General features: G+C 47.3%; 1 protein-coding gene across 1 annotated transcript in view; it reads left to right on the plus strand.

The window, feature by feature from the left end:
- Positions 1 to 26,787, plus strand: part of ZPBP (zona pellucida binding protein) — a 1,976,511-nt gene that overhangs the window by 1,404,947 nt on the left and 544,777 nt on the right. The window contains exon 6 of the mRNA XM_069613425.1: positions 22,594 to 22,664. Coding sequence (XP_069469526.1) covers positions 22,594 to 22,664 — 71 coding nt within the window. The remainder of the gene's footprint in view (positions 1 to 22,593; positions 22,665 to 26,787) is intronic.

A 26,787-nucleotide genomic window follows, 5' to 3' on the forward strand; every position in this document is an offset into this window, starting at 1 on the left:
GTGCTATAAACAGAATTATGCGTCAGTATATGCAGACTGCTGGCTTGTTTTCCACCCACTATGAGATCATGAGGTCGCTAAATATGTACTGGTTCCGTAGAAAGGGCATTTATTTGAGCGCCATTGGCAATGCTGTTTTCTTTTACACCGTGCAAGAAGCATTGACCAGAATGTGGTAAAAATGTGAGGAGAGGCAAACAGAAACGCATATAAAGAGAAAAATACACGTTAAAAAAACCCTTTATACATCTACGATGCAAACTGAATCCCCTACCCAGTTTGATATTGTTTACCCCCTGCCTCCCTCACTATCCCAAAAAGGTAGTGGATTAAGTGATACTTTCAGGATTACACATGCCACATCCTGGTTGGCAATGTGGATGTATGCGGATGGAGAAATCGTCCATGCTTTCATTGAACTGTGTAGTGGACGTGCTTTGGAATGGCACGACATTTGTACTGCAAATGTGTAACAGTACATTTCAAGTGTTGTACAGGAGTGACAGTGTTGGATGATGGTGGCTTCGATGCGATTGGTGGATGCGTGTGTGCCTATTTACGCGTAACCCAATGAAGCAGAGCTGTAGAGAAGATAGTGCAAAGGGAAGAAGGACTGCTGCAGTTTTACATGGGTGCAGCCCTCCGCAGCCCTCACACTACTTTGGGAGGTGCACGTGCCAACATCTGCCCTTTTACACCACCTTGCACAATTAGCATGGCAGTGTGGGGATTAGCCAATCCGGTAGTGTGGGTGTGGTTAACAGGAAGGGGAGGTAAAACTGTTGTACATTATACTCTGCATACTGAGGGTGGGTGACATGGCGAACCGCATTGTGTTGACTGTAGGTGATCAATTTGTCATAGATATGCACAACTATGCCCTGCAAAGACACTTTGATGCCAATTGTAGTTTGGAAGGAGGGGAAGCATTGTGGAACGCTGTCTATGAGTGCAATTTTGCCAATATGCATGCACTTTGCAAAGACCTCGCCACTTTTCCAGTAGTAGATGTTAACGTCGTCCATTACGGCAGCATGCATATGGGTTACCTGGCTTGCTTAGATTTTTTCTGTAGACTGAGGAAATTGCTGGATGTCGTGAGGATGCTTTTTCCCACCGCCAAGGTGCTTTTCTCATCCATAATACCACGAAGAGTATGGCCCACTGGTCATGGATGTTGCTTCGAGCCAGACGCAGGAAGGTGTCTTATGAACAAAAGCATGTATACTTTTTTGTCCGCTCGTGGAATGTCTTCTGCAACAATGACCTCATTGGTTGTGCAAATGCTGAGTTCTTCCAAGAAAATGGCATTTTGTTGTCACCCCTTGGCAATGCAGTTTTGTTTGCTTGTCTACAGGATTCGGTGAAGAGTTGACAGTACCAATGTGAGCACAAGACAACACAAATGCTAATAAAAACCGAAAAAGGTGTTTCTGTAGAAGTATGTAAACCAAAACAAAAATCAACAGGCTCTTTTAAGAGTCGCCTCTTTGCACGAACTCCCCCTACCCTGGTTGCAAGTTATTCCCCCACGCCCGCACGCAGCACAAAAGCCACATCCGGGGATTTTGTGGGTGGCCACCACGAAAATGAAACTGTGGGGATTGTCCAATCAGATGCTTAGGGTTTGTGGCAATAGGAAGAGGGACTCCTGCTTCACTGGGGCCCGGGCCTCGACGTACTTGGGGACTCGCACGTGCCACATTCGGCGCTTCTCACCATGCTGGCCTATGGAAATGAGACTGTAGCGATTGTCCTTTCAGGTCGGGCTCAGGATGTGCACCAATAGGAAGGACTGCATCTGATTTACTGGGGCGTGGCCCTCGCGGTACTTGGAGAAAGGCACGTGCCACATTCTGCGCTTCTCAGCATGCTGGCCAATTGAAATGGGACTATGGCCTTTGACCAATCAGGTGCTCACAGTGTACGTCACAGTAAAGAGAACCAATAGGGCGAAGGAGTCCTCCTGCTTCACGGGAGCTTGGACCTCACGTTCATTGGGGAAAGGCATATGGCACATTTTGCGCTTTTCACCATGGTGGCCAGTGGAAATGGGACTATGGCCTTTGGCAAATCAGGTGCTATGGGTCTGCGTCACAGGAAAGGGCGACATTCATTTTTTCTATTACTTTGTGTACTGCGGCTGGCAAACATGGGAAGACGCACAGTTTTCGTCATGGGTGATGGCTTTGTGGAAGATCTGTGCGTGTATGCCTCCAACAAGATTTTTCTGCGATTTCGGTTTGGAGGTAGTGCACGCTTTGTGGTGCAGTGTGGAAGCGTGCTGTTTTGGCAGACTGCTTGTAGAATGTGGACGCGTGGCCTCTTCGGCAACTGTACATGTTGTGATCCTGCACTTTGGAGCCTTCTTTATGGGTTACATGCCTTGTTCCAGTGTGTTCCCTCAACTGTAGATTATGATGAAAGCAGTGCAGCACATTTTTCCTACTGCCAAGGTGCTTTTCTCATGTATGCCCCCGAGAATAGTGGGGACGTGTTCCAATGATTCTTGTCGCCAGCCAGATGTCGGAAGGCGTCTCATCAACAGAAGCATGTTTTACTTCTTGAGTCCTGCTGGGAAGTTCTCCTTTGAGAATGAGAACATTGGTTTGCGATACATACACCTTTTCAAGGCAAATGGCATGTCTTTGTCGCACAGTGGCAATGAAATGTTGTTTCACAATCTACACACACTGCACTGAAGACCCTATTGTAAGAATGTGAGCTGACGTTGAAAATACAAATTTACGTATGAAAACGGCAACAAAAGTGTTTCTAGGGAAGCACTTTAAAAAAAATAAAAGATAAACCCAAAGTTTCTTTTAAGAGCCACCACAACTAACGACATCCGCTCCCCTGGTTGAAAGTTATTCCCCCACTGCCATGCGCACCCAGCACAAAAATTCCGGAAATATCCCGACAGTTGCAGGGTGGCACGTGTTCCATATGCCCCTTTTGATGATGGCCACAAAAATGGGCCTGCAGAGGCTACAGGATTGGCCAATAAAGTTTGTGGGTGTGGTGTGTACGGACAGACTATGGTATACAGTGTATTTGTCGACAGAAATGCAGAGGGTGCCGTTATGGCTGTGTGTTTCACGAGGGACAGTGTGCAGGTTTTAGGGGATTCCGACATACATTGACTGAAAGTGAATGAAAAACACTGCAGTGGCTACTCCATTTTGAAATCTATCATGTGCATGTGTTGTGGTATGGAGTACCTACAATGAAGTGCCTGATTTTGGTGTCTCTGTGTGACACTTTGGTGACACGCAATCATGCCGGTATAATTGTTGTTCATGGTGCAGGGAAAATTCCACCGCATGTTACACAACCTTCAGTGTCATTTGTGATGGCGGAGGCAATTGGCGACTTCATGCGCTAGTTTCCAATCTCTTGCATAACTTGGCATGGCAGCGTAATTTTCTGTTTGGTCCGTGAAAGCAGACCGCGCAATACATTGCAAAGAATTGTATTTGTGCCTTCGTTCGGCATGTGCCTATGGCATACTTTGCCAATGGCAATATGACGTTTCACAGCATGAATACTTTTCCTCAGCTACAACGTTGATCTTACTATGCCAGCCATCCCGATTGTTGCCCACCCCATCTAAATTGGCTTGGTGCCCTTCTTGAAAGTAGTGACATTTTTAGCACTTAGTGTTGTGCTGTGACTCTGTTGAAGACCCTCTGCAAAACGTCAAAAAGCCTCTTTGTACAGTGACCCTCTTTCTAAGCAGTTCAACTACAGTGTTCACACTGCGAAGCCTCCCGCCCTGCATGCGTGCGTTGCCAATTCCTTTGTTGGTCTGTGAGAGCTGCTTTCTTTGTTTACCTTTTTTCCTTTCCCAGTTTACTTTTAATTATTATGGTGTTCTCATACACGCCACAGAAGGAACGGCACGAAAGGTCCAGTACAGAAGGGGCAGCAGCTGCCAAATACTATAGGGGACGTGCTGGGAGACTGAACTATTGGGTGGCCCTCACCCACATAGGCGGCAGTCATTGTAATACTCCCGTAAGGACCGTTCCCACGCACTTCCAAGTTCCTTCCCTTTGTACAGTAGTGCGTTGCAGTACATGCACAATACAATGCCCTTTGCCGGTTAATGGTCTGTAGTGCGGCATATGGTTTGCAAAGGTTGTTTTGAGCTCTGCTGCCATACAGGAGTGCCCCTCTTGTTGCCCGCAGCAGATGTGGGAAATGCTGTACATGAAAGTACCCTACGTACTTGTTGGAAGGGTGGTAAGCCTGCCCACTGGTCCCTTGTGCTTTCATTTTAGTTGTCGCCACATGCGATACAAAGAGTTTATGCTATGCCATTATTGTTAGGGGTAGCATTCTCGAATATACACACATTGTGGAATACAAGAATGTTTACAACAATGCGAAACAAATCCTCATTACGTGCACCAGGAAGGCATTTATTATGAGTGACCCATGCAGCTACGGCGCTTTTCTAACCACCACTAAAGTTGTTTGCGCTCTGCATATTCTGCTGTTTCCTTACTTGCCTTTACATGCACTAGTATGTGCGTGAGGAAGTTGAACCAGCTGTGCCATTTTTCAGACTTTGTACAAACTGTCCCACCTGCAGTTACATGTTTTCTTCAACAGTACGACCAGGGGGTGACCTCTTCATACTTTCTGTCACAATGCTGAGTGCAGACACAATGTATCTGTTTTACGGGTCATGGAAAGGCAAGCAGCAAATAAATCAAAGTAATGCGACATTTGACCCGCCTACGTGACACTCCAGGTTGCTGTTCCTTGTTTACCAGTGCACGTTGTACAGTTAGGAGTACTTTAGCCACACATTGGTAGGTTTGCAGAGACACCAACAAAGTCGGCAGCAGTACTTTCGATGCTGTAGCCTACTGCATGAATCCATAGGGCTGGCGACAGGGGCGGTGCTACCAGCAAACACTGGATGACCAATGCATGGTCTAGGTGTGGAACGGAAACACGTGCGCTTCCACAAATACTTAAAAGTGCATTAGAAGATGCAGACATGCGGACATGCAGCCACTAATGATGTCCTACGGATACTTGCAGTGTGATTGCACATACGCCTACCAGGTGCAGTGTCCCTAGGAAAAGTCCATATTGCTCATCTGTACTGATCTCGCCCAGTAGTGTGCGGCACAGATTTATCATGCACTTTTAACACAAAAAGAGAGCCTGCTGACACACTAAAGAACATCTACTATGTTCATCTGCAACTGGTACGATATACCAACACTATTAGGAAAAGTAAGGGGTAGCGCAAATGGATACATACACCAGACAATTTGCCCTATCCACACGTTCATCATGAGGGCAGCCATGGACTCAGTAACAAACCGTTGTTAACAGGACTTTATGGTTATGTTGCTGTACCAAATACCTATCCTCTTTACAGAAAACGCCATGCTACAGCAATGTTCTGCTTACAGTGCCCTACTAAAACATATGAAATTCACTGACAAAAACATTGTTAAAGGGACGTTATGGTTAAGTTGCACTAGCAAAAACCTATGAAATTCTATGGAAAAATGTTGTTACAGGATCATTATGGTTACAGGTAAAACCGAAAAACCCCTGAAATTCGACAGTTATGGTAAGCTAAGCAACCATAACTCGTGCCACCAGTGTGCACTGCAAGGACTAACACCCATGACATCAAAGATGCCATCACAAATCTCATTCATGACATCACTGATGAAATCACATGTGCATGTAGTTTAAATAGCAAGCCTGCACAAGGGCTTGTTATTGTAATGGTGGCAGAAAACTGTCAAAGATTATTGGAAGAACTATCATGAGAGAAGCAGGTCATGGAGGAATGCATTGCTATACACACCATTGTATTGCTCACTTCTTCACTGCACATGAAGGAACCAATATGCAAATGTAGCCATTGTCTGCAGCATGCCTCATGGAAGTGTAACCTTCAAAATCGTTCCAAGTTACATAGTGAAATCATGAATTCATTCGTTTTAGAGTGTCGGTACTATGGAACATGTAAGAAGTAACTACCATTTCGGAGGTTTTTCGATTTTACCTGTAACAAACGTTTTTCCATAGAATTTCATTGGTTTTTGCTAGTGCAACTTAACCGTAACGTCCCTTTAACAATGTTTTTGTTAGTGAATATATATATATATATACACATACTGATTGGTTTATAATGTGTGACCAAGTGTCACAGCCATCTGAGCAGTTAGGAGGCACCTAATTCCAATTGTAAAGACTATTGTGCGGGGGGACCCTGGATAGGATCCACCTAGGAATTCCCAGATGAAGGCAGCTGGACAAGGCTTTTGCCTTTAGGCCATTACAATTAGCCAGCCAGCTGTAGATAGTGACAGTGACTACCATTGGACTTAGGGATGCCTGAACTGAGGAGGTAAAATCCCATGGGAGACGACATTTAGAGAGGGACAACCCTTAGTGAGCTCTTCTCCAAAAATGTTGAACTTAAGGCTCAATGGTTTTTATTAAGATTTTTAGAGAAGGGCTCACTAACCGCCATCCCTATCTCCATGTCCCGTGGAGTGTTCCCTCTACAGATAGAAGCATTCTTTCTATTTACTGGAAAGCACATGGGAACCAATGAGGTGTTGATGCTCCCTATGTTATGTATCACCTAACATCCCAGTCACTTCAAATCACTAGTAGTTGCAAAATTTACAAGAATCATCTTACCTGTTGTCAACCCAAATATCGAAACTACCATGGAACGCATGGTTACATTGATTTACTATAATGTTAAAAGTGAGCATCCCCCAACAATGCATTTAGAACTCCCCGGTGAGAGTCAGTAAAGGACACACCCCAGGAGGGAATGAGACCAAGACCAAGTGCGGGTGAAGGCAAAAGGTAAAAGCTTATCCAAACCAAAATAGGGCAAGTAGAGAACTCTGCAAACTCTGAGAGCGCTCTGCCAAACATCAGAAAACATCTACGTTTTGTTACAGAACCACGTCATCTATGACGTGGGAACTAAGGGTTACATGAATCGATGAGATTGGGCAATGGGGAGTAGACTGTATAAAATATGTAGGGTTGAAGCTTCAGGATTGACGAGGCTCCACGCGGTGTCACAGTGATGCTTGTCGGTCAGCTGGACTCATCCGGGTGGATCGCTGGGTCAGCCAATGTTTAATTGATACATCTCGGCTGCACTAACATTTGCCCTTGTGGCCACACATACTCATTCAGTGTTGACTATAATTCATAATGGCCTGTAAATCCTACAAATCGTTATTCTAACATCACAAGAAAAATAGCACATAACTCTATGTGGTCATGTTTCATCATCATAAAAATGCTAGGACTGCTTCACGGGTTCAGGTGACTTATCAGTGAACACATTTCAGGGATACCTCTATCACTCTCTGCATTAGATCTAGTGGGGGACATCTTTATGGTATGTTAGTGCAAGTGTAAATATATGGCCACCATGGTCAGTTGGGGTTGGGGTGAGCTTGGATACTACCCGGTCAGAGGGCACGTAGCCGGTACATCAAAAGGCAGTGGGATGAGAGGTTTGTTGCCCATATTTCTTTAATCAGAGTCTGGTGGCTTGGGAGGGGGTGGATAATTGGTGCAGGCTCAGTGGAAGGGTGAGGGATTACAATCGTAGCATCACATCGTCAGTGAAACCAGGACTTTTACATGTCAGCCCGGCCTGAGGGGGGAAGTTGGTGGGGGCTGAGTATGCAGTGGTGCAGGAGAGGGGAGAGAAGGCCCTGTAGCTTGTTGAGCTGTGTCTCATGCATTTTGCGGGGGGTACATGTGAATCATACAAACAAGGTAGAAATAGATTAGTGTGTGTACCGGTACATTAAATGGTGTGCAAAGTTTTGCTTACAATATGGGGTACATGGTTCAGTGCTCTGAGGTTATACAAATGATACATAAGACACTATATATATAAATGCCACACATCATAACAATACATACCTATTGCGATACTGATGGTATATGTTGGGGATCATACATAATATTAGGAAATCATTGAATATATTGATGACATACATTGCATTGTGTAGCTTGTAACATAGAATAATACTTGACTGATGGTGAGAGGCCTAAACATACAATTTATAATCAGATGTGCAGTCGGGGATAGGTGAGGGTCGCCTTATTTCATTATATACAATCAATCTCTTGACATACGACCACAGGAATGGATTTATACCCTCTCCAGATGGATTAGCTGTATGGGTGAAACAGAGTGGCACACAGGCTTGGCATACGTATCTGGTACTTCAAACGGGGAGTAGGGTTGGGGGGCTATCCACAGCATATGTCATAAATGTAGGGTCTGCAAGGGGACGGGACATGTTTATGTAGGTAACTTGTTTTTCCCAAACCCCAGCTCCGGCCCGGTCATTTGCAGGTCAATGATGGACTGCCGAAAACGAAAGAACAGTGTTTGTCATGTAACTTGTTCGTGCCTAGTCTCCCGTGAGAACAGGCCCGCTGCCGGGATGCAGAGGGGAGGAGGGTGAGGTAAGTGACTGGCCCGCTGTGCTCAAACAGGAGGGGAGAGCTAAAGCCCTGCAAGCTGCTTATGTTCATGAGGCCTAAGTTGCTATATACAAAATGGAGTCTGAGTGTGACACAGGAGGGAGTCTAATACCATCCGTTTGGCTAGGTTTTGCAGCCATATGGGTTGGCTCGCAGCCATCCCGCATCCTTGGCCACAGGTGCATGGGTGGCTGTTGGACGAATCATGGCCCGCAAGTTGGTAAGAATAGAGGGGAGGAGGGGGGTCTTGAAGACCTTTCCTCCCATACAATGTCCAATACGTATGTACCCCAGCGAGTGGACAGGTAGCAGCAGGATCTCAACCCTTTGGTCCTGTTTTGTAGAGCTGATTAATATTTCACAATGGTTTAATGAGAGACTGATTAATGCAGTTTTCTTGTTAGTGAAGACAGGATACCTGGAGAACAATCCATGATGTTTGGCAAGTGCCATATGACTGGTGGTGTGCCAGGGACAACACAGAAGGGGGCAGCAGTTACAAGAGCATTGTGAAGATGGTTGATGCCAATCTTAATAGTTTGACTATGGAGACAAGCTGCCAATTAGAGAAGGGATGACAGCTCAGATTTTGAATTTTAATTCCCATTTCCAGTCCCTGCGCTGAATGGTTTTCACACCACAGCTTACTGACACCCGGCCTTCATGTATCAAGGGGGCAGGTCCACGGGAGGATAACAAATTGCAGAGATGTATGTTCGGGATGGCATCCATTGAGAGAAGGACTGTGGTAACTGTAGTTGTGAGGAAATAGATTTAGCACAAGAGCAATGCCAAGAGGAGCATTATAGGAGAGTGATGGAAAGAGAGGCTGCTGGAGAGTGCGAGAGGAGGTATAACAGACCTCTGTGTAGTGGGGATGGGAAAGGTGAGCTGGAAACTTAACTTTAGAGTGGAGAGGAATAGCAGACGTTGAGATACCCTAAAAGGGGGAAGAAATGACAGAGGGGCAAAGTAAGACAGAAGACATTTGGGACAGTACTCAGGAGCAGAAGGACTAAGTAAGTAAAATAAGCTGGTTGGGATAGGAAGAGGCAAAGAAGCTAGAAAAGATCTAGAGAAATAAGGGAAATACCTAGAAAGCTGCAGATGTTTTAATACTTTGTAGTGGAGAGGAGGGAATAAGATAGAAGTCCCAGAAGGGGAGAAGACAGAATTATAAGACCTGTAGGATGATGGGGAAAGAGACAAGGAGGTGGCACAAAGTGAATAGTCCCAGAGAAGGGCACAGAAAGTGAAGAAGAGAACAGAATACAAAAAACTGCAAGAAAGACCTGAGCAAACGTCCAGGAATAAACCTGAAAGAGAAGGAAATAATCCAGAATGGTGGAAAAACAGAATCACCCAGGGGAGGAGAGATTAAGTAGGTACTATCATAGTGGGTCATCCAGAAGGAAGAGAAAGGAAATAAAATATCAAGGGAATCAGTCCAGAGTGTTGAGAAGATGATTAGAGAGGTCTTGCAGTGGATGCACCTTTTCAACCTATAGTGACATAGACAGTGGCAGAGTCCATTGCCCTTATTCCAGGCTGCCACCCGACGTCTCTCTTGGCCCACACACACCTGGAGGAACATAACCAAAGCGTGGGAAGACTTGAAGTAAACCCACACCTCCGACTGCGAGGGACACCACCAAAAGGGAACTCGGCAGCCAGACTACAGCGGCAGAATGGTTAAGCTGTGGCGCTGCCCCGTGACGGGACGCGCACGAGGCGGCGTGACGTTGCACGCTGCTGCATGCTGTATAAATAAACGGGGCGTTCCCGGCCGCATCAGAGCGACCGGGAAGCCCGGACTGTAAGGACGTGTGCTGTGTGGTCCTTACAGGGTGGGGGCTTACGGGCATCGCGCGGGGGCACTGCATCCACCCCCCAACAGTGGCAACGAGTGAAGGCTGATGCCCGGGCCCGGCGGTGAAAATATGCACAATTTCGTTTCCTGAAACGGAACGAACGAACGCTTTGTTTCATGCCGTGGCCATGCATCACTCACGCGGCTGGTGGCCATTTTGCCTACGAGGCCGTGGAACTTCATTGAGCTCCGGTTTGGGCGGTGAGTGGCATCCAGGCCTAATTTTTGGATACACTGCTAGCAGGCAGTTATACCTGCATGCCCATGCACAAATTTTTTATTTTTTCCAACATTTGGGCTTCCTACGTCAAGTGTAAGCTAGGAGAGGGGCTATAATGGCTGGGCCTGCTTAGCCCAACTCTCTTTTCTTGGCTCAATTTTTGGGACTCCTACACCCACTGGGTGCTACTACAGCGAGGTGGCTGGTGCTTCTTCATCCCCTTCATCATCAGGCTGTTGAGGCCTCATCTTCATCCTCTTCATCATCTGGGTGGACTGCTGCAGTGGCAGACCCTGTGGAGTTCCACCTTCTCCCCCCGGCTGAACTTTTATTTGCCTGGGTGGGGCATCAAGACTGTGCAGAGGTGGTGGGTGATTGAGTTGCGGCCCCCAAGATCCCAGGAGGGGGTGCCTGTGCGCTCAAGCCCATGAGTGATTTGGAGGATCAGGACAGTGGTCAAGCAGCAGCTCAGCAACCGGCCCCTCAGGCCCCGGTGCCTCCAGTGCAGCCACAGACGGCTGCTCCACTACAACTCCCTCAAGCCCAAGTCGGTGGTCAAGCTCCGGTGCCGCCTCTGGCACAGCCAATTGCTCAGCAAGGACTTCCCATCATGGCCCAGGCACGTGACCATGCAGCCCTGCAGCACATCCCCGAGTTCGACGTATCGGGGCCCACTGTCCAGCATTGGGCCCAGGTGGAAGAGGTGGGTTGACCGCCTTGATGTACTTTAGGGCTGCACAGATGACGGATGATGACAGCAGGGTGGCGACAATGCTGTACTCGGCGGGGCCTTCGGTCCAGGAGATATTTGAGTCGCTTCCAGCAGGGGATGGCTCCTACGATGTGGCAAAGACTGCCCTCCAGGCTCACTTTCTCCCTTTTGCCAACTCGGACTATGAGAGATTTGTAATGCTGTCGGCCAAATAAAAGGAGGATGAAACGCTGGACACTTTCTATGGACGCCTGCGCCGCCTCTCCCTGGCATGCGCATGGGGAGACGCAGAGGACATGATACGCACCATGCCGATCCAGGCCTGCTCCTTGGGCAAACTCAGAAGGCAAGTCCTGAGGGAGCCAGGAATCACCCTACCCCTCATCCTCGAGCTGGGCCGGTGCCACGAGGTGGCGGAGGCTCGGGCATCCAGGATGGAGGCGGGGTCCCGCTCAGTCAAGTCTGAGGAGGTGTGTGCCATGTGGCGGGGTGGTAGAGGATCAAGAAGGCCTGGGGCAGGACCCCGTGACAGAGCAGGAAGAGCAGGTGAATCTTGGCAGAAATGCGGATACGACCTTCCGCACCCGACTGAGTGCCCGGCGGCCGGAGGAACGTGTGGTAGGTGCAGACTGCCTGACCATTTCTCAAGGGTGTGCAAGGCAGCCCTGCCCGTGATGGTGCCGAGAGGCCCGGCTCGGACCGGGTTTCAGCGCCAAAGCCGCCCACCAAACGTGGCCCAGGTGGACCAGGGCGGGGAAGATGCCCACGTGGAGGAGGCCGAAGAGGAAGAGAACATTTTCTTTGTCTCCAATGTGGGGATCCTGAGGGGGAAGAACAGGAGACAACCGAGGTGCGTGGTGGAAGTCAATCAATCGCCAGTCCCGCTCCTGGTAGACACTGGAGCATCGGTCAATGCAATGGCCTGGGGGCATTATGATGCTCTGGACTCGCCCCCCAAGCTACTCACACCGAAAGCTTGCATATTTGCATTTGGGGGACTGGAACCAATCCCAATGGACTGCGCATTCGTGGCGAAGGTGGAACATGAGGGCTCGCAGATCAAGGCCCGATTCTACGTAACGCCAGTGAGTACCAACACTCTCCTGAGCTGTGCCGCTTCTGAGGCTCTCGGAATTGTCACCTTTGCATATTCAGTGTACCTTGAGGACATTAATGATCTGCTCGACAAGTATGCCGCACTCTTCAGTGGATTTGGACGGATGACTGGTGACCTGGTGAGTTTGCATATTGATGACTCTGTGCAGCCCATTGCCCTGAAACACCGCAGGGTGCCATTCCACCTCCAGGAGCAGGTGGACAAGGAACTGGACAACCTTGTGAGCCTCGACATCATTGAGAAGGTGGAGGGCCTGACTCCCTGGATATCCCCGATTGTGGTTGCGAGGAAGCCCAAGCAACCTGGCTCTGTCCGTATCTGTGTAGACATGAGGCTGCCCAACAAGGCCATTAAGAGGGAGCGGCATCTCACCCCCACCATCGATGACATTATTGCAGAAGTACAAGAGGCTTGTTTCTTTTCCGTGTTCGACCTCCGGGCGGGCTATCATCAGGTAGTCCTCCACCCGGAATCGAGGTATATCACCACATTCACCACTCACCGGGGGTTATACCGCTACAAGAGACTGAGTTTCGGGGTGTCATCAGCAGCGGAGGTGTTTCAGAATATCATCCGAGGCGCCCTCGCAGATCTGGAGGGTGTGCTAAACATCAGCGATGATATCTTGGTGTTTGCAAGGACCGAGGTGGACCATCTGAGAAGGCTGGCGAAGACATTTGAGAGACTGCAAGTGCTAGGCCTCACCCTTCATAGGGACAAATGTGAGTTCCTGCGCCCTTCCATCGAATTCTTTGGATTCGTATTCAAGGAGGGAGGGGTATCGCCAGACCCGAAGAAGGTCCAGGATATCAAGAAGGCGCAGCCGCCTGAGTCGGTGTACGATGTGCGGAGCTTCCTTGGCATGGTCACCTACTGTGGGCGGTTGATTCAAAACCTCGCCTCTAGGTCTGAACCCCTTAGGGCTCTAACGAAGAAGGAATCCGCCTGGCACTGGGGCCCACTTGAACAAGCTGCATTCGAAGACATCAAGGGTGCCCTGGCAGCTGAAGACACGATGGCGTTTTTCGACCCGGCGTTACCATTCGAGATCATTGTCGATGCCAGCCCATTTGGTCTGGGCGCCGTGCTAACCCAGGTAGACCGTGATGGGGTGTTCGACCAGTGGCGTACGCCAGCAAAGCGCTGTCCGAGACTGAACAGAGATATTCACAGATTGAGCGGGAGGCTCTGGCGGTCCTTTGGGGCTGCAGGCACTTGCGGCTCTATGTCCTGGGACGCCCGGTGACGGTTGTGACCGACCATAAGCCCCTGCTTCCCATTCTGGCAGGGTCCTCTTCAAAGCCACCGGCCAGGATCGAGCAGTGGATGCTCGCCCTTCTGGAGTATGGGGTCACCTTGGTGTATCGGCCGGGGGCCAACAATGCAGCAGACTATCTCTCCCGGCATCCAGGAGCACGTGGGGGAGTAGAATATGACACCTGTGCTGAGGAGGCTGATGATCATATCCGAATGGTGGTGGAGGCGGCCACGCCTAACACAATGCCCTTGTCGGAGCTTGAGGCGGCAGCTGCCGAGGACGTGTGTTTCCAAATCCTAAAGCACTCCATGCAGCAGGGCTCCTGGTAGTCAGTGCTGGAGTCCTTGGCAGATCGGACTCAGGCGGCCAAGACGGGGCTAGAGCAGCTATGGAAGATCAAGGAAGAGCTGTCCTTCTCGGCGTCGGGCCTGTTGCTTCGAGGCGACCGGATAGTGGTCCCACAGTCCATGGTAAAGGATGTGATCACCCTGGCCCACCATGGACACCAGGGTGCCGCAAGGACCAAGGCAAGGCTGCGGCTGAAGGTTTGGTTCCCTGAACTGGAGCGGAAGGTTGACGACTTTGTGGCGTCATGTGTCTGGTGCCAGGCGGCATCTCCGTTGCAGCGAGAGCCGGCCATCGAAGCGATGCCCCGGGGCACGCGGCCCTGGGAGGTGTTCCATGCAGACTTTGGATCAACGACCGTAGGCACCCACTTCCTGGTGATCGTCGATGAGTATTCCCGGTACCCGGAGGTGGAGTTTCTGGAGTCTGTGGCTTTCGAGCACGTGGTGGTGGCCATGGAGAAGGTGTTCATGGCCCATGGATTCCCCCACACACTGTGTTCGGACAACGGCTCGCCTTTCCAGAGTGAACGGTACTCTGAACTGATGGAGAGCTGCGGGGTTCAGCACCGGAAGGTGCCCCCGCTCTGGCCCAGGGCAAATGGAGATGCTGAGAGACTAATGTGGACACTCAATTAGACCTCCCGGATCACACAAGGGCAGGGACAGTCCCTCCAAAGAGCTCTGTATCAATTCCTGCGGGTTTACCGCATCACCCCGCATGCATCCGCGGGGGTGACGCCGGCCAAGGCCCTGTTCAAGTGCTGCCTGTGGTGTCTGCTGCCCGAAGTGAGGGAGAAAGAGCCTGGGGTGATTGACAACCAACAGGTCGAGGTGGACCGGCGGATGAGGATCGATCAGGAGAAATTGCGAAGGGGCCTCCGTTTACAACAGCTGGAGCCTGGAAACAAGGTCCTCATCCGCAACAGACACCCCCATGGGAAGCTCTCACTCCCCTATGAGCCGGAGCCATTGGACGTTGTGGCCGTAAAGGGGTCCATGGTGACTGCCTCTGACGGAAGATCTACTATCACCCGGAATGTCAGCTTCTTCAAGAAGCTGGGGGATCCCAGAACTAAACCCCCCTTGGAGCCGGACGTGATGGACATGCCGGATGATGGCGGTGGCTCCCCTAGCATACTCGAATCCCCTGCCCGGGGGACGTCTGTGGAAGGACTTCCCGTGTGATTACGTGCTGGGACATGTGGCTGATCAACCTGAGTCCGGGGATGTTGAGTAAGGGGACCCGGGTTGTTGACAATAAAGGGGTTTTTGGGCAAGTGGTGTGTAAAATGTTGCTGTTAAGCGTTTGTGTGGTTTGCAGTGTATAGTAGTAAAGCATTTGTTTGTCCTCCTGAAAAAGGAGGAGTTTGGCGCTGCCCCATGACTGGACGCGCACGTGGCGGTGTGACGTTGCACGCCGCCGCGTGCTGTATAAATAAACGGGGCTTTCCCGGCCGCGTCAGAGCGACCGGGAAGCCCGAACTGTAAGGACGTTTGCTGTGTGGTCCTTACAGGGTGGGGGCTTACGGGCATTGCGCGGGGGCGCTGCACCCAACCCCAACACAAGCCAAACATGAAAGAAGCACTGGAGATACAAAAAATGTCATTAAACTCTATTTTCTGAGCCATGAGTAATTTGTTGAACCATCAGCCAAGATACATAACTAGAAACCTCTGTAGCATTATAGCATCTTATGATGTTCTACATTACTGCATCAGTAACAGGAAGAGGCTTTTTGGGTTGTCTATAACATTGACGCTGTGTAGAGTAAAGGACCTTTAGCAAGTCCTGTGCGGAGTCCCGTGCGAAGTCCTGTGGGAACATCCGTAAGATTACGAGCTGAGAGGTTCCCGCTCATGACATTAAGAGCGAGGCAAGCCACAGAAAGGCAGGCTGCCCTACCATTTCCAATGCAACCTCCTGCCAGGGGCCTACCACTTACTTTAAATACAGGAAGCACCAACAGAACTATATTAATGATACCACCAGCTGCTGCACTGTATGCTGAAAGGTGATTTGTATTTAAAGACAGCATTACGTGTGTTGTGTGAATAAAAGCACACTAATTCAATCCCCTGCCTGGTGTGATCATTTGCACAGCCACAACACGCTGTTCAAAGAATTTGCGTAAAATATTCCCAAAATGATAGACCCTGCTTTAACCGTCTGAGAAAGATTTTGTGCTGCTTTATCAAGCGAGGTGGGGAGTATCGCATTGTGTAGGTGCGTACACGCAAATGCATTGCAGGACACAATGAAGGACGTGCAGCCAATGAACACTCTAACTTCTTCATTGCTCCCAATGTGTGCGAACTGCCTCTGCGCATCTCCTCTTCATAGTCCCTGCCCCCCGGGCTCCCATTGCCATCAAACATGGTATGTATGCAATCCATGAATAAAGTTAGCCATGTAACTGTAGGACAAAATGGAGGGAAGTGTTATAGGGAGTCCCAAAACGTAAATGTTCCCATTCATTCTCCACCGAGAAAAGATTGCTGTCACCTACGGCTTGAGCTGCTGCACAGATGTGTGTCAGGCTCCGAAAGTGTGCTTGTGCAAATCAAATCAGCCGTTTCTTTTAAAAGTGCCAAATATCAATTTATATAATTTGAGTTTGCGTGCTGCAATCCATTAGCTAGTTGGGTCTGTGTCCGCCATCCCCCTTCCAGGGGACCCATGTTCATGAACCTAGTGAGGGACAACCAGATTGTTCTGCTGAAAAGGAGTCAAACATGTTGGCTGAGGCGAAAGACTTTTGATGGGAACCTACACTGAACTAGCCAATGATAAAGTCGGGGCCACAGACTATTGGCAGTGTCCACTTCATTGGTAAAGCTGCTACTGACCATTGGTGTAGGCCACTCTGGGAGGCATGATGAGCCCGGGGTATGGCGAGGGTCATAGCCATTGGCCAAATTTAGGAGGCATGGTTCCTACTCTGATAAGGCCATGGCCACAGGCCATTGTGGTGGTAATGTGACCAGTGATCATTATGTCAGTCTCTGGGTATCTGCGACTGGCCATGGTTGTGGCTGAATCCTTGGCATATTGTCACATTTGGGACAAGTGGGCCACTGGCCATGGCTGTCGCCAATAAACACTGGCCAAGATGGGTAGGTAGGGTGAGATTGGGCATGACTGAAGGTTTGCTAGCCATCATTACCCAGTTAAATGCTTTCTCGGCATGTTCATAGGTCCTGCAAGAGAAGCCCTAACTGGTGGTTTAGAGATACATGCCACAAGGCACAGTCGCTCATGAAGCTGAGGAGGTCATGGGCACGGCTTAAGGCTGTGCCTTGTTCATAGAGACATTGGTTATGGTCACTGATAACATAGGAGCCAAGCAAGCCACTGGCCAATATGAGGGGTGTATGTAATATTAGAGTTTTTAAAACACCATTTTGCAGAAATGTCGTTGAAGAAATAGAGGGCTTAAATATTGGCCACTGATCAAATTAATGTCAGGGTTAAAACTATTGTTCTTAAAACATGTGCTTTAATTTGGGAAATAAAATATTTGTTATTTTTGAAGCCCTTCATTAAAAAGAAAAGACAAATATCATACAGAGATTAAACAAGCAGTGGAACTAAAAAACATGCAGGAATGTATAACTGTCTGCTTACACAGGAGAGAAATGGATCACATGTGAGGCATCTGCTCAAAGAAGTAAGATTTACGAGCTCTGAAGCCAGCCACATAGGCTGAATTGCAGGTTTGGAAATAAAGCACTGTGCAGTAAACTCTGGAATGGTAGAAGCATTGAAATATCTTCAGTGTTGCTTTTAACTTAAAATATTTAGAGAATGTATGTTAACGTGTGTTGTGCCTCCAGTACTTGGTACCCAAAATATTCCATTTTAATGTGCAGGTTGAAGTCTTTGTTTATGCATGGACATGTGTTTCAACATTCGATTTTATATTGCCAATGAAAGTACAAAGCAACAATACATTTATCCGCTGTTAAATCAACAGCTTTTATTTGTGCACTGTTTTTTTCAGCGAGGTTTTCACTGGCTACCCAATATGTTGGGTGGGCCCGGATGTCTGTGAGCCATGCCCGACCATAGGGCCAAAGGTTCTGGCTGTCCAGTTAAATCATGAAGCCCAAGGAGCAGGGGTGTTGCTATGTCTGGAAAGGATCTGGGGCTACGCTTATGTCAGGACTTGGAGCTAGCTAGCCTTTTGGTTGTAGCTCCAGAGCTTCTATCCGGCGCTACAACCAAAAGACCCGGAGCTATGGCCCCTTCACCCCCACCCCCCCAGCAACACCTCTGCCAAAGAGCCCAAGTGGTAGTCTACGGGTACATGGGGCAGCCCAAAAGGCCCCTTTCAAAACAGCAAGAGGTCATGGCAGCAGGACATGCCTTAATGAGTGGTTCAGGGGGTCTCAAGCAGGGCCAAAGGCCCCCAGCCCACAGGAAATTTAGGGTGAATAGTGGTTACCCTGGGAGGCTGAAGGTGTTCATAAGCATGGACAGACACCATTCCGGGGGGCACAGTGGCCCCTGACCATGACCATAACCCCTTCAGTCCTCCAGAGAGGACACTCTGCCCACTAAATTGCCATTGGGACTGGGGATTTACCTTTGGCCCTGCCCCAGGACTCCCTTAGCCACCATGCCCGATGGGCCCATCAGAGGGTTTATGAGGTTGTCTGAGGAGAGGCAAAAGCTCTTCACTGGTCATGGGTGCAGGCTAGCAAAGTGTAGCTTGGTGGATCCTGGCGCAGCCAAAGTGGAGTCACTGGGGCAGGGTTAATTGTCTTGAGCCAGTCAAAGAAGACACTTTTCCAGTGGGTCTCCTGAGTGTAGGAGGAGTGGTGTTCACAGGGCAGAGTTGTAGAGTCTGCCTCTGCCAGCATGCCATGCCTTGTGGGTAATGGAGATATACTATTACATATTATTTATTTTTTTAAGTGAAATCTGGTGCATGGCAGTGATCGATGTGATAGTTTTAAGATACGGGTGACCATTTAAAAAAAATTCTTGTTGACCTTCAACCCTAACATAGCTTTAACAAGGTTTATTCACTGAATTTGTACACACACACACACACACACGTAAATATTATTCAGTGACTAAACTTTAGTTAAGCGAGAGTTAAAGTGGTCAGATTTAACACAACATATAACCCTTGAAATGCAGTGGAAGTGAGAAGTGTTGACCATCTTAACGTGGTGTCGCCCATTGCAAAGCCCAGGAGCACATACATAATATAACAGAAGGGATTCACAATGACATACACAATTACATCATAGGGAGGTCTACGGGGGGACGACTCTCAATTAAGATGGTCATCACTTCCAACATCAGTTGAATTTCAAGGGTTTTGTTGCGTTACATCTGATCACCTTAACTCTCCCTTAACTAATCTTTTTTCACCTAGTTTCAAGGGTTTTGTTTTACTATAGTTTCTTCGTGTCCCACTGACCATGGCCACTATACATGTTGCACCTGTAAGTATCTTTGGGGCCCACTAGCCATGGGCTGTGGCCACTGTACCAATCCTTTTTTCCCAAAGACCCATTGCTGCTGCCAAGTTGATATGATCTCTGCATGTGTAAAATATTGTGTTCCACTCCCTATGCTGGTGATAATTTCCCAGAAATAATTTCCGATTCCCATATCAGATAGAAACAGTAAAAAAGGAACGCCTTCCCCGTCCTCACAGGCACACCCCATTTTTTTCCACAATGTGTCCCCATCCTCTTTTCCTGGTCCCCCTAATCGCCTCATTACTCCCCCACCATCCCTCTACCAAAGCCTCCTATAACTCTTCAGTTTGTGTGACAGTTTATTTTCCAATCACGGCTTGTGACATTGCAGTGCTAATCTTGTGAGATTTATTTTATTGGATATTTGTAAGGCCCCAATACAACACATGGTATTTCAAGGTGCCACAAGACAAAAAGGGTGTGGGGAGAACACTGAAGAAAGATACAATAACGGTCCTACCAGGCCTTGTGACATTCGGATTTTGCAAGTGCAGAGCAAGAAGTGCAAGGGGTGGGGGCGGGGCAAGTGTAGGCCTGTGTAAAAAAAACTAAATGCTTAAGGTGGGAAGGGAAAGGGTGAAGAGGCGAGGGGCAAGTGCAAAGGGGAGGCCAGAAGGCAAGTGCCAGGGAATGCAGGTAAGTGAAGGCGAGGGGGTGGACTGGGTAAGGGGGCCTGGAGCCCTGTAGTACTCTGAGTGAACCAGGCAGCCAGTCAATGAGGCAGAAGAGGGTCTTAGCAGGGAATGGGCACCGTGAGGGAGGAGGAGAAAAGGAGTGTCTTGAGGAGCTTCCAGAACTTAAGGCGATCCGGCTCAAGCCTGAGAGTGGCAGGTAAACAATTCTAGAGGGAAGCTCCTACGGAGAAGATTCATCTACCCCCCACTCTTTGCTTAGAGAAGCGTCTGATTCGCAGATAGTTGGAGCTATCAGACCGAAGGGCTCTAGCAGGGAGGTATTTAGGGAGAGTTGGATGTGGTGGGGTCCCAGGCCCCAGAAAGCCTTGTGGATGATGCAGAGGGTCTTGAATCTGATCCCCCAATAGTATGTCTGAAAAACACCTGAACATTAAAAATGTGTGCCCTTCCTCTTAGACACTCACCATGTGTCTCCTCCTCTTTTCTTTTTTCCCCCACACCCTTCAATTGCCTTTTATGTCCCTGACCCTATTCCATTGTGACTAATCAGTTTTCGGGGCACCAGTGGTCCAGGGGTGAATATCGGTTTCAGTTTCTAAACTATCAATCAGCCCCCTAGTATGCCAGAATGTATCCGAACAGATTGGAAACACAAGCAAATTATAAACCTCCTTGTCCAATTTTAGTAACGTGGACAGAATGGCAGGCCTGTCTCCAAAAGGTTGTGAATCGTTGGTTAATTGAAACACAGAGAAAATACAATTATTACCCAGTAATGAAAGGGACTGCCCAATCAAGGTTGTATACAAATATCTACTTTTTTATTATCACAACAAACAGTTCTAGCAACACTACGAAATGCAACCCACCCTTTAAAGGAATGCAGAGGACAGTTTCAAAGAAGGAAAAGGGATGCACTCGGCATGACAGAACGGTAGTTGGTATAGTAAATAATCACAACAGTTCAAGGTTAAAGATGGGAGTCAACTGCGGGTATCAGGCGGCAAGACAGTTCGTCGAGGGAAGTAGGACAAACAGCCGCAGGCTGGCCTACAGGGCAGCTCAGGGTCAGGAATAGTCTCAGTGCTGGTCAGCGGTTCTGAAACACTGGTAAGACGTCTCAGATGTCCTTAAGCGACTGCAAAGTAACAACGGTCAGCATTGCAGATGGTTGCAGCTCGAGGAACTAGACTGGCTCGAAAATGTCGTTTAAGTCAGATGTCCGTAGCTGCTTGTCGATGCACTTCTCCTAGCTTCTTCACTGGGCTTGTGTCGTCCTTTAAGGCAGACGGCCCAAAGCTGAGGAGTGTGTTACAGGTTGCTACCTTGTCCTTGGTTTCCAGTTCAGAGGCCTTCTGGCAGGTCCGGACTGGCCTATACAGCAATAGGCCCAGGGCCGAACCAAAAACAGAAAATGCTGGAGTGGGCCAGTTTTTCATGTCAAAATAGGTATTGTCGTGTGGTGAACATAGGAAAATGTGTTTGGATTAGCCCCACACATTTTCAGGAGGTTGATCTACCATCATTCAATTTAAAAAAAGCCCAGGCAAGCGCACATCCACTGTGGGGATGGTCAAATTCCTCACACCCATTATCCCCTATCACTCTTGGGTTCGTGGGACGCAGTTCCTTTCCCGATAGTGTCATGCGACATTGCAGTAAACTTGCAAGACTACTCTGGTATTCCCTCGATAAGGCAAACATGTGCTACTTGTAACTGGCTACCCAGCTCAACCCCAACTTCACATGGTGTCCTCTTTCCCCCTCCTCATCGTCTAACACATTTTTTGCCAACATTTCCAATTAGGGGGCCATGGGGGAGGGTGGCATGACAAACTTTTCTTTTGGAAAATGTCATCCAAATCCATTCGGCGAGTCAAAAGTTATTAGCAATAGAATTTTGAAAAGCCTCTCTGCTGCAAAGCACCACAGGAGATTTATAAATGTTATTTGGGAGCAGAGGGCACCCCCTTTCTCAATTAAACATTTAAAAAACTACTGGACGCATTTGCCCTATACCAACAAAGGAAAGTTGTTTCTTATTTCATACAAATTCATCTAGCTGTTTTTGAGCTACAGGTGTTCAATCAATGCACTTTTTCTATGTGAGAAAATGATTGTGACTCGGCCCACAACAGCTTTATTTTTGTCTTCTTAATAACTTTTTCATCTTTTAATAAATTGTTCTAAAAATGTCCAGTTTGGGGGACCCATGACAAACGTTTTTGGGGAACATTTCATCTGAATCCATCCAGCAAGTAAGAAGAGATTAGCAATAGACTGTTGGGAAAAGTCTACAAACACAGGCTTCACCTTAACTATAGCAATATATATGTATGTGTATACATTCAAATACTGATATGTTCTTTGCAATGTAGATAAGTTTTAAAACCATGTTAAAAATTACATTTTACATTTCAGTTTTTGCTCTAGATTCACCTGATGAAGTCATTTGTTCAAGCAATTGTGCTGCAATGGATAGACTAAACAAGGTACTGTATAAATGTAACGTGAGAAAAGACTAGAGGGAGTTGTTAGGTCAGATTGTGCATGTAAAGATCCAGTGTTTTGGGCTGCCGTTTGGTTTGGTAATGCTGTGTAAAATACTTTTACTTCCTAATTGTACTTAAATCGATTTTTATTTCAAGTTTCTCTGTGTAAAATATCAGGCTTCCATTTTCATTAGCAGTTTGTTGGCGGAACATTGTCGTCGTAGATTTTGTGTTGCGCGCCTTTTGAAATATTTGTGTCTTTAGATGTTGAATCCTTTAGTCTAGTCAGTGGATTACTGAAACTGTGATGTCTTCACAACTTCTACCCACAGGTAGGTGTTATCAGCCTGGTCATTGGAGATGGTTCCAAAGAAAGACTTACTTTTTAGGCCACACTGGAGCAGCCCCCAGCAGGCAAGATTATCCAATCATCGGGGAGGGGGGAGGGTTTAACCCCTGAACTACCCTCACCCACCCAGCGTTATCCTTCTCCAATGGGCGGGAGGTTCCAACCTTATAAACATCCTGTAAGTTGCTTCCCCACCCACCAAATACCCCTGTTCCCATGGTGTCACAGCAATCTCACCCTGCCCACCGATCCCCACCCGGTCCCTCCACACCCCCCTTGCACCCTTCAGCCCCCTTACATACCTACCGTCTCTAAATCCCACTCACCGATGCAGCGACTTCCTGGTTCCCACAGGTGCCAATTCATGGTGCGGGGGGGGGGGGTTGGGGAATCTATAGAGACGGTCTTTGGGAATCATTCTTTTTGATGCATGTACAAAAAGGTACCCAGTCAAAGACTGAATAACAAAGTAGCCACACTCGAGTCTCGTGAGGGTTTTCTGAATCACAAAAAAGACAAAGTGGCAAACTCACAAAACCTTTTTCAAGCTTAAGCATGATATATGCCTGTAAAATGTCATTACGTTGCATGAGTTAGGCATGTGCAATTTACAAAGAAAATAATAGACTATATAGTACATTTTTAGAATATTACACCATTCACTCTGACTGTACCCATCCTTTGATTTTGGACTTGCTAGTATGGCATTCTAGCGAGCCTATGGCACTCTGGGAGATGTCCCCTATACCCAATTTCCCTTCCCCTTGTGTGCCCATCTCATTCTCCTGGCACACAATCCACTCTGGGCTCTGTCACCTCTGGCAGAGGGCTGCACAATCCAAGATTTATCTCTTATGGGTTTGTCAGGCTGCAGTAATGCATAACAAACTGTTTAATTGCTTCAAGTGTATGATAAAGCCCATATCTAGCCTATCATCCACCTACTCACTGACTAATTTCTGTACTTCCCTGTACGTTCTAGCAACTGCCCACATAGGTATATGCATGTTCACAGGACCATTAAGCATTTGCTCTTTTTTTAATAGTCCTGTGCTTTGATCACAGACTATATCCCTACTTCTCATTCCCTTTCTTATCTGTAAATATTATTCAAGGGCATTTGAATGTTGTCACCATTTTCCCTTTCCCCTTCGTTGGTGCCCTTTTCTATTTGCTTTCAGGCTAATGCTTGATACCTCTGGTGGAGGCACAATACTCCACCTCCTGGATAAACATTAGTGTGGTTGTATCACTTTGGTGGTGATTGGCATAGTTTAGAAAACTCAATATACCATAACCGACATAAGGTCTGTACACTATCAAAGTGTACAATACACATAGGTAAATTACTTTGGATGTTTAAGGGTAAGAGAAACCCACTTCAAGCTTCTCCTGACAAGGTGCTTTTTTGCCTCATACCCATCCAGGAATAAGACTGGGTTCCTGCCCCACATACTTAGCAGCGATTGGTGCATACAAGTCTTCGCAGGGTACATCCTCTTTTTATAATCTTGTTTTGTAAAGGTTGTTTACCAGTCTGAAAAGCTTGTTCTCTCAGGTCTGACAACTCACTCCAGTAGGATTTGAATATTACAAAAAAGGTAGCAGGCGCCCCTCTCTCGAAAGAACACGGCATGATAACCTGTTCAGTGGTTTTTACCCACTTTGAGAGTCAGCAGCCATCGCTTTTTGCTCACTATACTTTTCACAAAGGAGGAATATCCATTTGCATATCAGTTTTTGTCCTGGCCACAAGGGCAGTCCAGCACCGAAATGCCAGGCAAACCTGCTTTGAACAAGAGTACCAACAGCAACCCCATGCACGTGTTTCAGTCTTGTTGGGACTCATCAGTGAGGTGGAGCTGTGTCTCTCTGATCACAGTGAGCAGGGATTCCACGTCTGATCCCCTTAGGTAACTTAGGGTGACCAACCCCAAGTTCCTTTCAAAAATACAAAAATGGTAGCAGGCGCCCCTCTTTCGAAAGAACACGGCATGATAACCTATTCAGTGGTTTTTACCCACTTTGAGAGTCCGCAGCCATTGTTATTTGCTCCCTGTACTTTTCACAAAGGAGGAATATCCATTTGCTTATCAGTCTTTGTCCTGCCCACAAGGGCAGTCCAGCACCGAAATGCCAGGCAAACCTGCTTTGAACATGAGTACCAACAGCAACCCCATACACATGTTTCAGCCTTGTTGGGCCTCATCAGTGAGGTGGAGCTGTGACTCTATGCGGGAGTGAGATCTTGGTTATTATATATGGGGTATATGGGGCATCTATTGCATGACCCATCACTAACTGAATTGTTCATTCCTGTTTGCCTTGGGGATTGGAGAATCTTAAAGGGATTCGAAGTAGACGATATTTAATTGGTAATTAAGAACCTCAAAAGCTCTAGGGCTCCCGGGCTTTGACACCATGCCAAATGTTGTATTTAAAACTAATCCATCTAAATGGGCTGTGATCTTGGCTGTGTGCTTCGGTAAGATAGTGTCATCTGGCAGGATTCCTGAGATGACCCCTCCAACTATCGGCTCCTGCTATGACTGATACCAGTGCCAAGATATTTGCAACATTATTGTTAAAAAAAGATTAATATATGGCCAGAGGCTACGGGACTCATACATACATTTCAAACTGGCTTTAGAAGCGGTTATAGTACATCTCATAACAACTGTGCTTTACAGTATTTGTTTACCAACACAATTCGTCGCAAGCGTAAGCACTATTTATGTTTTGTTAATTCTTCTAGAGCTTTTGACGCTATCTCATCCAAAGCTTTGGCACAAGTTATCACAATGGGGTATTGACCATGTAGTTCTACATTTTGTCAGGGCTTTCTATAATGATACGGTAGTGTCAATATAGCTGTCACAAGATAGAAGTCTATCTCGCCAACTGAAAACTAAAATTGGCTTAAAACAGGGGTGCATATTTGCACCCCTGTTGTATAATCTATATAATTCTGACTTGGATAAGCATTTGGGGGATGTAAGAAATGTTGCTCCTCATATTGGTAGTAATTTAATACCTTGGCTGATGCACACTGATGACACTATACTTATGGACTTCACACCGGTCGATTTGCATAGTTCTATCAACGCCCTGGCTATATAAGCAAACATCAATAATCTCTCTATTAAGACGTTAAAACCAAAGTTATGGTAGTAGGCAGCAGACTGAGATATAATGGTTAATTTGTGCGGAAATTGAATGATATTAAACTTGAAATTGCAGGTTGTTATACCTATTTGGGCTTACCTATTATCATATCACAGACGTGCTCATGTTATGGTGACCATATATCAGTCCATATACTGAATAGATGGCTACTAATCAAGCGGTTTGTGGAAAATTCAGGAGAGCATCATAGGTCTGATAAAGATCTACCAAACAAGTATAATGCCAGCATTCACCTTTGTCCTGGAACTGTTGCCAGAGGCATATATGTGTTTGCTAGATAGATTTGAGGGTAAGATACTCAGATCTATATTAAAGGTACCCAAAGCTACTCCAGTTGAATCGTTACATTATGAACTAGGCCACATTCTTTTTAGGCTCAGTGGTTATTGAAGAGGTGTAAACTATATTGTGCCTTATTGATTCGATTACCAGATGATAATACATTAATGGGTCTTGTGGCGGACAGATTATGTACCTGTTAAACAAATTCTTGAGAACATTGGAAAATTCTGTTCTGTCTTATTGTGACAATATTAACTTCATAATGGACACCATTCATGAAAGGCCAGATTATACAAGTGTACTTAA

Source organism: Ambystoma mexicanum, chromosome 5p (genome assembly GCF_040938575.1).
Source record: "Ambystoma mexicanum isolate Mex_15411 chromosome 5p, UKY_AmexF1_1, whole genome shotgun sequence".
NCBI lineage: Eukaryota > Metazoa > Chordata > Amphibia > Caudata > Ambystomatidae > Ambystoma > Ambystoma mexicanum.